This window comes from Neofelis nebulosa, chromosome 5 (genome assembly GCF_028018385.1).
Source record: "Neofelis nebulosa isolate mNeoNeb1 chromosome 5, mNeoNeb1.pri, whole genome shotgun sequence".
In the NCBI taxonomy this organism is placed as follows: domain Eukaryota; kingdom Metazoa; phylum Chordata; class Mammalia; order Carnivora; family Felidae; genus Neofelis; species Neofelis nebulosa.
In genome coordinates this window covers 124,795,053-124,810,497 of record NC_080786.1, presented here as the reverse complement: position 1 = coordinate 124,810,497, position 15,445 = coordinate 124,795,053, and the positions used below count along the sequence as shown (strand labels likewise).

Below are 15,445 nucleotides of genomic sequence, written 5' to 3'. Positions count from 1 at the left end.
CATTTTAACAAGTAATAAATGATATGCAAATATACTCTTAATTTGACTTTAGAATATTAAAGATGGCAATCTACATATGCTAAACTTCAGTTGCACTTATAATATTCACAGTGAAGATTATGAAAGCTAAATAAAAGTAACCAGTTGCATGCCATATACTTTTTATTTTACCTTTTTCTTTATATTTCAATTATTTCTACCATGTAACATAAGATATCCAGTAAATCCATGTTTCCACTAGGCAGCTATTACAAAGCCAGCATTAATTCTTCTACCTATACAATTGCTCCAAAGTTGTATGTGTGCACGAATAGCCACACAGAACCTTAAAAGTATTTACTAATGTGTTTTTAATATAAGCCAATAATCAAAGAAGAAGAAACTTGTGATTTTTAAAATTACAACCAAATGAAATATTTTTTGCATCTTCAAATTTGGCAAAATTTTCAAATATGATTTGACTGGTTTGAAAGCTACATTTCTCTAATATACATAGAAAATACTCTGTCCTCAAAGGCGAATTAATGTCATTATAGCTTCTCATGTACATATATCAGTACATAATTAATTTTGCAACAACTGCAATGTCACATTCCGAATTAGAGATTCATGGTTAAAGAGTAACATAAACTATACTTCATAATCTGAGAAGTTATTATTCCTGGCTTTTTCATTGTGAAAACAACCTCATTCACTTTATCATATTTCCATCATGATAGAAATATGTGTATAAACTGCTGCTCAGATAGCATAAATCAATTATATATCTTACAACAAAATACAGAGTTTGTAGTTTCTCTATTATAAAATAAAAATCATTCTTATGATCAAGCTCCAACTTATAGTTTTTATTATTAATTTTATGGGATTACTCATTCTTCGATTCATTTATGTTCTGAGTACTGGGCTATTCAACTTATGCACAACAATGAGAAGAAGAGAATCCTTGTTCTGTCCAACCTTTTGCAAGATCTGGGTCATAAACAATGTACTACAGTATGAAATGGCAGCACATCTCAAATATAACAATTTAAATATAGTATCTATTAAATATAATTAATATTAAATTATTCATACATTTAATTAATTTGGGTTTCACGAATTTGACTTCACTATCACAGACAATTAACAGCAATGTACAACTAAAAACTTTAACAGTGAGTTGCAAACCTTTCTTCTAGCCAAAGTTTAGACTGCCTACCAGAAGCAGAATAATTAAATGTACTTTATCTTCCTGCCTAGCTGTTGGAGCAGGTGCTAATATGCTGTGAAATGATAAAAAGTCATTACCTATAAAAAGAAAAATAACAAATTTAAAGCATACTGAATCAATAATTCAGCAGTACACTATTAACTCTCCTGGCTGTTCCCATGAAGACAAGAATCTATGTCATTACAGTCCAACATACAAACATCTAGAACGATGTATCTCAGAAATATGTACCATAAATATCTGTCAAGTAAGTCATCCTGACTGGAGCTATATTTACCTAGATTCTGATACAAAATGAGTTCCAGTAACCTTAAAAAAAATATATATGATTTTTTCCCCTAAAAGACTAAAATGAACATGCTATAATCAATGACCACTTAAATTGATAAAAGTTCTCTCCTGTAGAAAAGTAATTATGCTTACATATTTATCTACAATTTGGAAGCCATCAGTTCACATTACTTAAAATTGAAATTGGAATAATATCTTGAATTCTTACACTCTATCTTATTCCATTTCTCTTTTCTATGCTATCACTATTACAGGGCAATTTGAGAAGCCTAAAATAAAATGCATTTCTATTACATATTTAATCTCTTAACACAAAAAAAGAGACACTTGTAATTAGCTTTTCTAATAAGAGAACAGACTCATTAAAATTTTATCTGAATAAAAATCATAGTTATTACTTACCAAGGTCTTTGATTCTTGGTAGTACATTGTATGTAAAATGTTTATAAGAAGCTATTTTTCCTTCATAGGAAGAAATTCCCACATGAGATTCATAAATTCTTACACCTCTTGGCTTCTTTGGTCTGGAATGCTTAAACTACAGAATATAAAATTACATAAAGAATTAGATCAGAAATGCAGGTATGATACAATCGGATTTAGCATGTTAAATGGAATGGTGAATCAACTCAGTCAAACAGTTTGGAACTGTTTTTGCATATAAAAGGCATTTGGCTACATCCATTAAATTTTTCTCTTAAAAGTAAATTCCTTTTTAGAACCATATTAGTGGATCTGTTTGAAAAGAGTAATCATGCAATGGCTTATACCTTATCATTGAGCCTTAAAGAAAACATAAGAGCTTAAAATGCATACATAATTATCAAATGCAAAGCAATTATCAACATGCTCCAATAACTTAAAAGACAGAGATGTGAGTTCAAACATACATAGAAACCTTGAAAATAACCCTAAATAATATATTCATGAGGTATCTTCCCTATTCCTTGTTCCTAAGGACATTGATCCTGCTTCTAACTCATGACAATGAGAAATATTACCTCACTGAAGATTCCATGATGAAACAGAAATTGTGGTTTAAAAAAAAAAAAAAAAAAAGCAGTATCCCTTACAGGTCAGTATGTAGAGATTTAGTTTTCTTTTTCGCTCCTCCTAACCTCAGTAACACATGATAAAACAAGAACTCACTACTATATTTTACTGGCTACAGATGATGGACTCTGATAATGTGTAGAGCATATCAGGTACACTATGATGTAAAATATAAAACTGGCAGAGAAGAGAGAAGTTGAACATTACTATAAAAGGTATAAAAATAAAAATTAATTTTCCTAGAAATATTGGAACAAGCATGTATTTAAAAATTTGTTGTTCTCACTTTATATGGGTGTTCTGGATCCCAGTGTATCCAATCATAATTCACATTTTCACCTTCACGAGTCACATACTTCGCCCATGGTGAAATACGATACAAGATCTCTCCACTTTTACTCCTAATAACTACCTAAAAAGAGAATGAGATGTTATTGCTTTAAAATACTTCGAAAGCTCTAAGATAATGCCTAAGTTTATGAGCACTGCTACAATTAAGAAAAGGAGGAATGATCTTAAGAATCTAAACTACCACACTGATGTGTGGCCTTAAAAATGTTTAAATTCCATGGAGTTTACTTTCTCATCTCATCTGTTATAATATATGATTATTTAAGTAGATTCCAACTTAAATATTTTATGATTCTCTGGCAACTGCCAACATTGCCAACCAACCATTAGAGTGCTTAATTAAAGTAAACATAAAATAGATAGTAAAAAAAAACCCAAGAATATTATTTGGAAGCTACTGTCAATAAATTAATCAACAAGAAGAAATAATCTTACTGTATTAAAAAAAAAGTAATGAGCTATATTGCCATTATATCTTTTTCATAGCAATCATAACATTTTCAAGAAGCTAAAGGAGAAAAATGGATTTTGATTAGCATTTGTATTGTGCACAGGCACATATACATACATACATACATATATACATACACACAGATACCACCCTGCAAATATTTTCCACCATTTTCAACTTCCTCTGCACCCTATTCCAAGTATGCTTTACCATATTAAACCAATAATTTCCCCCTTTAAACATCCATTCCTATATTTGCCAATAGAATCACTATTATTATCACTAATAAAAAAATCAATAAAATGCAAATCCACCCTTTTAGAGAGGATACTAAATAAAGGACCTTGAATTGATCGACAAGGTTAGATAATAAAGTGAGTCACATGAGCAGAGCTTCCAAGTGAATGAAATGGTAACTTTTTAAGAAAGTTTTTTAATTAAACCTTCTAAAAGATGGTATACGATGATGAAAATTGTTCAGATTAGGAGCTATACCATTAGCATTGAGAGAATATATTCTTCAGTCTCCTTTAATAGTAAAAAGTCTAGTGTGCATAATTATTAGAAATTAAATATTTGTATAATACTTTACAGTTTAGAAAGGACTTTCATCATATCTTACTAGATTCTAGAGAAACTTTATAACCTAAATATTACATGAGATTGAATTGCCAAAAGTCCCAAAGTCACCAAGTAGCAGAGCCAAAGTTGAACACAGAGCCTCTGATACTCACTTCCTTACTCTTAACAGGTAACCACTGCACTTCCTACAGATACTAAAAAATAAATAAATAATAAATCTTGATTTATGATGGAGGGGGCAGGTTAGTGGTGAAAAGGAATATCTAATTTAGACGAACAAAATTCTTTCTCCTTCATTATTATTATATCCACTGATTGAACCCAATGACAGCCAAATATTTCTATCATTCAAATCATTATCACCAAAAAATGAATAGGATTAATCCACTTCAGTAGTAGTTCATCCCAAAAAAATATGTCCCTTGAGCCACATGAATTTCTGGTATAATATATAATAGTAATATGTTTAAAGCATATTACTTTTTTCTCACTCATCAACTGAGTACAAGCTATGGGAAAGTAAACTATTAGAAATCGGTTTTCAATAAATAGCACTTTGCCTAATCCACCCATCTATCTTTTCTCTCTTTTGGAAAATGGCTCCACGGTCCCTGCAAAGGACGATCATGAACCCACAATTATTTGTAAAGGTATCTGTTGGCAGAGAGAATGTTTGAAACTTTAAGTAGCTGACATCAAGAATATCCTCATGCTAAATATAATTTTCATTCTTTAGAACACTGCTTGTACACATGTCTTTAGACAACATCATTAGAACATTGCTTGTACACATGCCTTCAGAGGCTACTGTGTGATGTATGTTGAAAGGAGCAGTCCTCTATGGGTCTCTAATATTCCTACATATTTTGCTGGGTAGGCCAAGAATACAAGGCCCTGACAGTTATTGACAAAAGCCATTTCTCAGAGTTGTGTTTGTAGCATGCTACCCTGAGGAATGAGATAATGTCTGCCTTGAAGATACAGAATAGGCTTGCTTATTGCTTGCTATAAAAGAATGGATTCCCCAAGATGAATGTTCCTGAGCTATGATGCAAACCAACTGTGTCAGCAGCATCCATCTGGACCGTGTGGTGTCACCCATGGGATTTGAAAACAAAGATAACCAATGCAAATATGATGCTCATACTGTTTACTCTGCTGTGACTAATAAAATCATTTGTCTCTGACCCAGGAGTCCTGTGCATTCTGCCAGGTTCCATAAAATAGTAACAAGTAATAAGCTTGTAGGTAGGGTAAAATCAAACTCTACACCTGACAAAGGATTATTTAATTATTTAATTATTCACTGAGTGACCTCAATATCCTTGTTTCCAAAAGTTCTATTTCTTCCCTCACTAATAGTCTATTAGTATTGTTACTTAGGGTAGAAAATTTTAAATATCCAATTGCCTCTTTCCTTTTTAGCAACAGAATTATAACCCAGGTACTTCAATGACATGTAAAGCAAAGCTTGTCATCAAATCTGAAACACTTATCTGTGATTATTATGTAAAAGGTAAGTAAAATCTCTTCTTTAGGCCCCTGATTTGGAGGCTTCTTTCTTACAATACTTCAGTTTTTCTTAAGCACTCACCTGTAGAAGCCACCTCACCTTGTTTTTTTTTTTTTTTTTCATTTGCTGTTCTTAAATTGTTGTGGTAATCAGCTAAGAGTATTATAAGAAATCTAAATAAATCTAACTTGAGAGAAGTTCCAACGAATAAGGAATATAATCTTTCTGAACTAAGTTTTACACACATTTGGGGAGGTGCAATACCTAGATTTTGGCTCTCATGAGTTCAGATTCAGATAAAAGGATATTTAGATGATGAGATAAGATTTTACATCACTTAATTTATAACCTCAAAATAGCATATGGTATACAGCAAACTGAAAAGAGATAGCCAGATTGATCTTTCAAGGATAATAAGTCTAACAGCTGAAGTATAAGAATTCTCTTGAGACTATCAAATTAAAAGGCTTATACACTGCTAGTATAAGTGTAAACAGTATAAAAGCTCTAAGGAGCAATTTGGCAATATGCCTAAAAAATTTTTTCAAAAATTCTCAATGACTCAGCAATTCTAATTATAGAACTTTGCCATGGAAGTAATCAGAGATGTGTCCAAAGAACTATATCCTTGTCTACTGACCTTCATGTTACTTTTATTGGCAAAGAGTGAATGACTGAAGAATGTATAGCTGTAAAAACTGTAGCAATGAATTATATTGAAGGTTGTAAGAATATTCTTTCAAGTTATGAAAAAAAATGGGCTGCATCTTCCAAATGTAAATGCATACAAACGCATGGACTGAAGTATTTAAACAAATAGAAAAAAAAAATTTAGATAGTTGGCTATGGATAGATTATTAGCAGCTTTTGTTAGCAGTTTCTATATATTACTTCATTTCATTTATATAACTTTGTTGATCAGAAACAAATAAGGACTGTCAATACATTTATACAGCTGCATATACATTTGTAGAGCTGTGCTAGTCAAGTTGCATATTACGTACCTTAAATATATTGACAGTGTCAGAAATAAAACTCCAAAAATATATCAAATTGCTTTAAAGGAATGTGCTCATGAAGATAATATTGTGATGAAGTTTTTATAGGGCAAATAGATACTTTTAAAAATTATAACATTTTCTTAGATTATAAAATATTAGCAGGCTCATTTTTTAATAAGCCAAATTATCTCTTTGACTTATGGGAAGCTGCCATCAAAAGATGTTACTAGGGCACCTGGGTGGCTCAGTCGGTTAAGCGGCCGACTTCGGCTCAGGTCACGATCTCACAGTCCGTGAGTTCAAGCCCCGTGTCGGGCTCTGTGCTGACAGCTCGGAGCCTGGAGCCTGTTTCAGATTCTGTGTCTCCCTCTCTCTGACCCTCCCCCGCTCATGCTCTGTCTCTGTCTCAAAAATAAATAAACGTTAAAAAAAAAAATTAAAAAAAAAAAAGATGATACTAAACAAACAAGTGTATAAAAGAAACTCTACCTGTGCAAAAGACAAATTGACTTACTGACTATATGCAGTCAAATTTTATTTAGAAAATGTCATTTAGAACTGACATAAACAATGTAAGGAAGTTTGGTAAAATAGAAAAGATCTTTAAAAAAAAATGTCGGGCACCTGGGTGGCTCAGTCGGTTAAGCATCCGACTTCAGCTCAGGTCATGATCTCGCAGTCCGTGAGTTCGAGCCCCAGGTCCGGCTCTGTGCTGACAGCTCAGAGCCTGGAGCCTGTTTCAGATTCTGTGTCTCCCTCTCTCTCTGATTCTCCCCCGTTCATGCTCTGTCTCTCTCTGTCTCAAAAATAAACGTTAAAAAATAAAAATTAAAAAAAAATTTTTAAAAATGTGTGTGTGTGTGTGTTCATTCATTCTAGGAGTATCTGTTGAAATGTTTCTTGCCAGAGAATAATGTTCCTATGGACTGAAGAATTACTGACATAACATGCTCCTCAGGTGGTCAACAATTGCTTATAAAAACAGTGGAAGTGTTAGCGTACTCTGGAGAATGGTATTGAATGTAACTCTGGGTTTCATGAATGGATGTGTTAAAGACCAAGAGAAAAGACAAACATGTTGAATATTATAATTCAATTTGCCCAAATTATACTACTAAAATCACAACTATGTGATACATGGTAAACTTTTCCTTAAAAAAAAAAAGTGTACAAGGAGGATTAATTTAAATTTTTTTTTTTTCAACATTTTTTATTTATTTTTGGGACAGAGAGAGACAGAGCATGAACGGGGGAGGGGCAGAGAGAGAGGGAGACACAGAATCGGAAACAGGCTCCAGGCTCCGAGCCATCAGCCCAGAGCCTGACGCGGGGCTTGAACTCACGGACCGCGAGATCGTGACCTGGCTGAAGTCGGACGCTTAACCGACTGCGCCACCCAGGCGCCCCAAGGAGGATTAATTTAAAAGATATTTATAAAAATAACCATTTAGTGGGGCACCTGGGTGGCTCAGTTGATTAAGTGTCTGACTCTTGTCCTTGGCTTAAGTCATGATCTCACACTTCATAAGTTCGAGCCCTGTGTCGTTCTCTGCACTGACCATGCAAAAACCTGCTTAGTATTCTGTCCCTCCCTCTCTCTACCCTGCCCCCTCTGCTGCTCTCTTTTGCTCTCTCAATATAAGTAAATAAAAACTTTAAAAAAATAACTATTTAATGGGGTACAGGTTAAATAACCAAGCAAATTTACAAAGCAATGTTGTCTTCACTTTTAAATTATCTCTAATTTATAGAACATCTAAATTAATATTATATATAAAAATATATAAATATAATAAAATATATTGATATATTACATATTATATGTTATGTGTTAATATATATGGAAATGTATATTATTATAGTCATACCAATGTGCAATGCTGAATATCAGTATTCTGTCTGCATGTGTTTAAAATGTTACTCAAATATATATATGTATATATACATATACTTGTACAGAGAAAGAAAAATGTACATACATAGAAAATATATTGCAATTTATTCTTAAGTAATTTTTAGAAGTGTATGGAATAAAAATAAAAAAGATTTTTAGAAAAGGTAATCACATTCATAATTAAGTAGGACAATAAGTGATATTCCAGAGGAGAATGTGATGATTCTATCAGTGAGCAGAATCCTGAGGAAGTGTTTTAATGTATACAAATAATATAGTATAAATAAATATCATCTTGGGGCGCCTGGGTGGCTCAGTCGGTTAAGCGGCTGACTTTGGCTCAGGTCATGATCTCGCGGTCTGTGAGTTCGAGCCCCACGTCGGGCTCTGTGCTGACAGCTCGGAGCCTGGAACCTGTTTCAGATTCTGTGTCTCCCTCTCTCTGACCCTCCCCCATTTATGCTCTGTCTCTCTCTGTCTCAAAAATAAATAAACATTAAAAAATATATATATATGGGGAACCTGGGTGGCTCAGTCGGTTGGGCGGCCGACTTCGGCTCAGGTCATGGTCTCGCGGTCCGTGAGTTCGAGCCCCACGTCAGGCTCTGTGCTGACAGCTCATAGCCTGGAGCCTGTTTCGGATTCTGTGTCTCCCTCTCTCTGACCCTCCCCCATTCATGCCGTGTCTCTCTCTCTATCTCAAAAATAAATAAACATTAAAAAAAATTAAATAAATAAATAAATAAATAAATATCATCTTAAACAAACACATAGAATTATTAAAACTTTAAAATAGATGAATATATTTTCAAAAGCAGCTTCTACATCCTCATTTTAATTCAACAAAAATTTTACTACTAATCATTGTTGAAAAATGATGTAGGAGTATACATTTTTTTTTTTTTTCAGTTTTGTTTGTTTTTCCTGCTTGGATCAGTTTTAAGATTCACCAAGATTATATAAGAATGAATCACTTTGCCATTTTGGAAGGTTCAAAAATGGCCCCTCAAAATATTTTTCACAGCCTACGCTCTGGAATCTGTGAATGATACCTTATGTGGCAAAAAAAAAACCCCAAAACAAACAAACAAACAAAAAAACAGGATCTTTTCAGATATGATAAAAGGATCTTAAAATGGAGACATTAACCAGATTATCCAAGAAAGAAATCACATTTATCATTGTAAGTGGGAAACAGGGATATGTACGAATAGACAGAAGAGAAAAAAGCAATGTGACCAAGGAGGCAGAGACTGGGGTGTTGCAGAGACTGGGGTGTTGCAGGCACTAGCCAAACAGTGCCAACAGCCACGAAAAGCTGGAAGTGACAAGGAAGAAAGCCTCCCCTAGAGCCTCCAGAGGGAGTGTGGCCATTCCAACACCCTGATTTCAGACCAATGATACTGACTTTGAGCTTTTGGCTTCCAAAATTGTGAAAGAAGAAATTTCTACTATTTAAAGCCACCAACTTTGTTCAGCAGCCACAGGAAACTAAATTAGGAAGAAAACATTAGAAGCAATCACAGTTTAAGAATAAAATGGAATGTATTTAAATTTAGCTAAGCTTTGTCAGTGCTAGAAAGAGTTAAAAGATGAAGTTATTTTAATGAATAGTCTAAATAACACATTTTATCTTATTAACTGCTTACTCCCAAAAAATATACCAATGCATTTCAGTAACCTTCACTAAATGAGGTTTAGTCTCCTTGACAATTCCCAGGAAAAGTAAACTCCTTCAGAATAAATTCTGTTGAGTTTCAGAACTGATAGGAGCCCACAAAAAAAAAAAAAAGTAAATTTTTAATACACAGTTTTTATTTCTAGTCTACTCCCATGTAATTATATTCAGAGATTGAATAAAAAGAACTATTCTACATGATGGAAATAAAAGCTCTGAATTCACCACAAGCAAAGGCTACAGAGCTATTTTTTCTACATTGTATCTGATATATTTGCTTCATTAAACAGAGATGAGACTATTTCAATAATCAGTTGCCAATAATAATAAAAATATTTATTGAAGAAATTGCATTCTGAATTTTCAATTAGGGATCTTAGAAACACTACCTGATATTAAACGTATTTCATTGTGAATTTTGAGTTTATATTTCAATTAATTGAGGGAAAAAACAAGATATCAATAAAAGTATCAAGGTAGTTTTTCATTTATAATAAACCTATAATATGCAACTATTTTATAGATGAACCTTCATAAAATTACATATATTTGATTGGTAAAATTATACAAATCAGGGTTATATATGAGCTATAACTGACATTACCATTGTTTATAAACTGAGACCACTCTGGGTACCAAATAAACATTAACTTTGTTATTTGAATTTTTAAAAAGATCTTGTTAATTTTATCTGAATACTAAAGTTCATACATGTTAGATATCTCCATTTTTTGTTTGATAATTTATATCATAACTTTATTTAATCAAACAGCCTTACATAAGCCATGTGCATACACGATCATCATAAAAATTTATCACATCCTAAAATACACATGCACACTGAAAGTGAGGGTGTGGAGAAACATTTATCAGGCAAATGGATGTGAAAAGAAAGCTAGAGTACCAGTACTTACATCAGACAAATACACTTTATTTTTTTGATTTTTTTTAAGTTTATTTATTTTGAGACAGAGACAGCACTAGTGGGGGAGGCAAAGAGAGGAAGAGAGAGAAGCTTAAGAAGGCTCTGCGCGTCAGCACAGAGCCCAAAGAGGGGCTCAAACTCATGAAACCGTGAGATCATGACCTGATCTGAAACCAAGAGTAGAACGTTTAGCCGACTGAGTCATCTAGGTGCCACTCTTTTTTTTTTTTTCTTTTTCAAAATAGACTTTAAAACAAAGACTGTCACAAGAGACAAAAAGGACACTCACATATAAAATTTAAGAAACAAAACAAATGAACGAAGAAAGAGAGACAAACAAAGAAACAGACTCTTGACTACAGAGAACAAACTGATAGTTACCAGAGAGGCTGGTGAGAGATTGGGTAAAATAGGTGAAGGGAATTAAGTGTACTCTCATCTTTATGAGCACTGAGTAATATATGGAACTGCTGAATCACTGTAGTGTCCACCAGAGACTTGTATAACACAGTATGTCAACTACACTGGAACTAAAATTCAAAAAAAAATAACTGAAAAAAATTATCATATCTTTTGATGCACTTTATATCCACATTGTTCAGAGACTGAGGTAAATGGGAAAGAGATTAAATGCTTAGATTAAGTCTCGGGCTCTTATGTTATGCAGTATGAGACAATATACAAAAGACAAAAACAAAACAAAACAAAACAAAACAAAACTGTGATATCCTTCCAAGTAGCTGTACTAAGAAAAAACAGAAATCAGTTGAATTTTGAAAGCAATAACCTACTGTTTAATTTTCATTGACTCTCATTATTTTAGCTTTGTGTGGATTTTGTTATCTTAAAATAATGCATTACAATTCATTTTGTTTTCTTTCATAAGAAACAAGAAATCTTTCCAATATGGAATCCAGTAACAATGCTTGAGTAGAAACAGTTAAAGTATTTCTGTCAAAAAATGAAGCCACTATTAAAAAAAATGTTTTTAAAAGAAAAGATTAAACATACTAGCTATGGAAAATAAATCTGTAAACTGACACAAGGTAGCATCTGATCAAATTATATCAAACTTTGACATCAATGACACCAATGTACAGAACAAAAAGAGACTATAGTCAAGGCATAACACTAATAGCTACTTTGCTCCTGATTTAGCACCAGCTGTAGAATGACAGAGATATAAACATCCATTTCTGTAATACTTTCACATGGGAGAGAAAAGACCTCAGAATTTTATAAAAAAAGAAATACATGAAGATCAGTAGTTGCTCCTTATAAAAGCAGGTTTTTATTTAGAATGATTTTTAAAGGGACAGATGCTGCTGTACTTAAAACAAGGAGTATTACTCCCAAAGGTTTCCACCCCAGATCCCCAACCTTCTAGTCTAGTTAAGAAGTATTACAACCATAATATTTTTTCTGTCTCTGCCTTTGACTGAGGCAAATCTTTAAAGAAATAAAGAAACAACGAAGTAGAACTGATAAAGTGTTCGCTTCATTTCAAGTACATTACCTGAACAAAAACCTTATAAAGTGAGGTCACTATAAAAAGACAAAATCCAAAGGGATTATGCGAGATTTAGGAAGCAGGCATTGAAAAGGATACCCTGAGCAAGTGAGAATAACTACTCCTAAGTGAAAAGAATAGGAACAATGCTGAAATGTTGTAATCGGGTAAAGATTGATTAAGTGTCTTAGACTAGAAAACAAATGAATTACACATGATATAAAAATATAGGATTTAAACTTCCAAGATATTGAAAGATCAATAGAGTAATAAAAGAAAAAAGCTATGAAAAGGGAAAAAATCAGTGAGTTTTCATTACTGAAAAAGTGTGCTTCAAAGAGACTCATCCATGTGCAGTGAAGGCTAGAATTCTATTAAGTAAACAGAGTTATAATCTGGTATAATGCCAATAGAAAAAAATCTGAGAAGTATTTTCAGAAGTGCTAGGATAGGGGAGGGTACTATCATAAGATGAGTTAAAGTTCTCTTTAAAAATATCAAGTATAATTACAAAAGTCTATATGGTAATAAACTGAATCATTTGAAAGAAAGAATATGATTCTTAAGCCATCACATGAAGTGCTATTGCAATGAGGTAAACTATAAAGTGTGGGAGGAAAAGAGAAATAATTCAGACCCTAGAAGGTATGTACAGAAATTCCAGAGATATAGATATCTCTGGATAGATATAAAGTTCATAATAGATGATAGATATACATAGATAGATAGATATACAGATAGATATGAAGTTCATAATGGTAAAAATTATAAGATTTGAGAAAACATACAATTATATATTTAATACATATTGAGACAAATATCTCCCAGAATGTAATTGATAACTACTAAGAAAACAGTTAATGATGAAAATAATTCTTCCTGAATATTTAACATTCTTTATATGCTAAGCTATCATAATAGAGATTACAACATTAGCAGTCTTTTCTCTCTTTTCACCCACAGAAGACATGTATTTTCCTAGGTACACATGCTATCAGGGGAAGAACAACAAATAAGTATGTATAAATATTGATAAGGAAATAAGTATACCCATCAAGAAATGAGAAAGCAAACAGATGATTAAATGGGGGAATAGAAAACTACATGTGAAATGGAACTCAAGATAAACACTTGGATAATTTCTTGTCAGCTGATTTTATAGCATTTTTAAAATTTTTATTTCAATTCCAGTTAGTTAACGCACAGTGTAATACTAGTTTCAGGTGTACAATAGTGATTCAACAATTCCATACATCACCCAGTGCTCATCTCAACAAGTGTACTTCTTAATCCCCATCACCTAAATAAGCCATCCCCCCAAACGCTTCCATTCTGGTAACCATCAGTTTGCTCCCTATAGTTGAGTCTGTTTCTTGGTTTCTCTCTCTCTCTCTCTCTCTCTCTCTCTCTCTCTCTCTCTCTCTGTCTGTCTGTCTTTAATTTTTATTTAATTTCTAGTTAGTTAACATACAGCGCTATATTGGTTTTAGGAGTAGAATTCAGTGATTCATCACTTACATACAAGACCCAGTGCTCACCATAACAACTATCCTCCTTACTACCCATCACTCATCTAGTACATCCTCTACTTACCTCCCTCCGTATTAGTTTGTTTCCTTCTTTCTTTTTCTCCCCCTTCCCATATGTTCATCGATTTTATTTCTTCAATTTTACTGAGTGAAATCATGTGGATTTGTTTTTCTCTGACGAACTTATTTCACTTAGAATTACACTCTCTAGCTCTATCCATGTTGTTGCAAATGGCAAGATTTCATTCATTTTTTGTGGCTGAATAGTATTGTTCTGTTTACATATACCACTTCTTCTTTACCAATTCAGCAGTCGATGGACACTTGGGCTGCTTCCATATCTTGGCTATGGTAAATAATGCTGCAATAGACATTGGGGTGAATGTATCCTTTTGAATTAGGGTTTTTGTATATCTTTCGGTAATTGCTGAATAGGGTAGTTCTATTTTTAACTTTTGGGGGCACCCCCATATACTCTTTTCCACAGTGGCTAGACCAGTTTGCATTCTACCAACAGTTTAAGAGGGTTCCTTTTTCTCCACATCCTCGTCAACACTTGTTGTTTCTTGTGCTTTTCATGTTAGCCATTCTGACAAGTGTGAGGTGACATCACACTGTAATTTTGATTTGCATTTTCCTGATGATGAGTGATGATGAACATCTTTTCCTGTGTCACCATCTGGGTGTGTCTTCTTTGGAGAAATGTCTGTTCATGGCTTCTGCCCATTTTTTCATTGGATTGTTTTTTGGGTGTTGAGCTCTGTAAGTTCTTTACATGTTTTGGATACTAACCCTTTATCGGATATGTCATTTGCAAATATCTTCTCCCATTCTGTAGGTTGTCTTTTAGTTTTGTTGACTGTTTCCTTTGCTGTGCAGAAGCTTTTTATTTTGATACAGTCCCACTGGTTTAATTTTGCTTTTATTTCCCTTGTCTCAGGGGGCCTATCTAGGAAAAAGTTGCTATGGCTGATGTCAGAGAAGTGACTGCCTGTGCTCTCTTCAAGGATTTTTATGGTTTCAGATCTCACAGCTAGATCTTTAATCCATTTTGAATTATTTAAGTGTATGGTGTAAGAAAATGGCCCAGTTTGATTTTTTGCATGTAGCTGTCCAATTTTCCCCATATCATTTATTGAAGAGACTGTGTTTTTCCCATTGGATATTCTTTCCTGCTTCATTGAAGATTAATTGGCCATATAATTGTGGGATCATTTCTGGGCTCACTATTCTGTTCTATTGGTCTCCATGTCTATTTTTGTGCCATTAGCATAATGTCTTGATTACTGCCACTTTGTAATATAACTTACAGTCTGGAATTGTCATACCCCCAGTTTTGTTTTTCTTTTTCAAGATTACTTTGGCTATTCAAGCTCTTTTGTGGTTCCACACAAATTTTAGGATTTTTCATTCCAGTTCTATGAAAAATGCTGTTGGTATAATGGATTGCATTA

General features: G+C 33.2%; 1 protein-coding gene across 2 annotated transcripts in view; it reads right to left on the bottom strand.

The window, feature by feature from the left end:
* The window catches only part of GBE1 (1,4-alpha-glucan branching enzyme 1), a 290,866-nt gene that overhangs the window by 158,831 nt on the left and 116,590 nt on the right, over positions 1-15,445 (bottom strand). For both annotated transcript variants that reach the window (XM_058731715.1, XM_058731714.1), the window contains exons 4-5: positions 2,844-2,969; positions 1,907-2,042 (exon numbers count right to left, since the gene is read on the bottom strand). In XM_058731715.1, the coding sequence (XP_058587698.1) occupies positions 1,907-2,042; positions 2,844-2,969 (262 nt within the window). The remainder of the gene's footprint in view (positions 1-1,906; positions 2,043-2,843; positions 2,970-15,445) is intronic.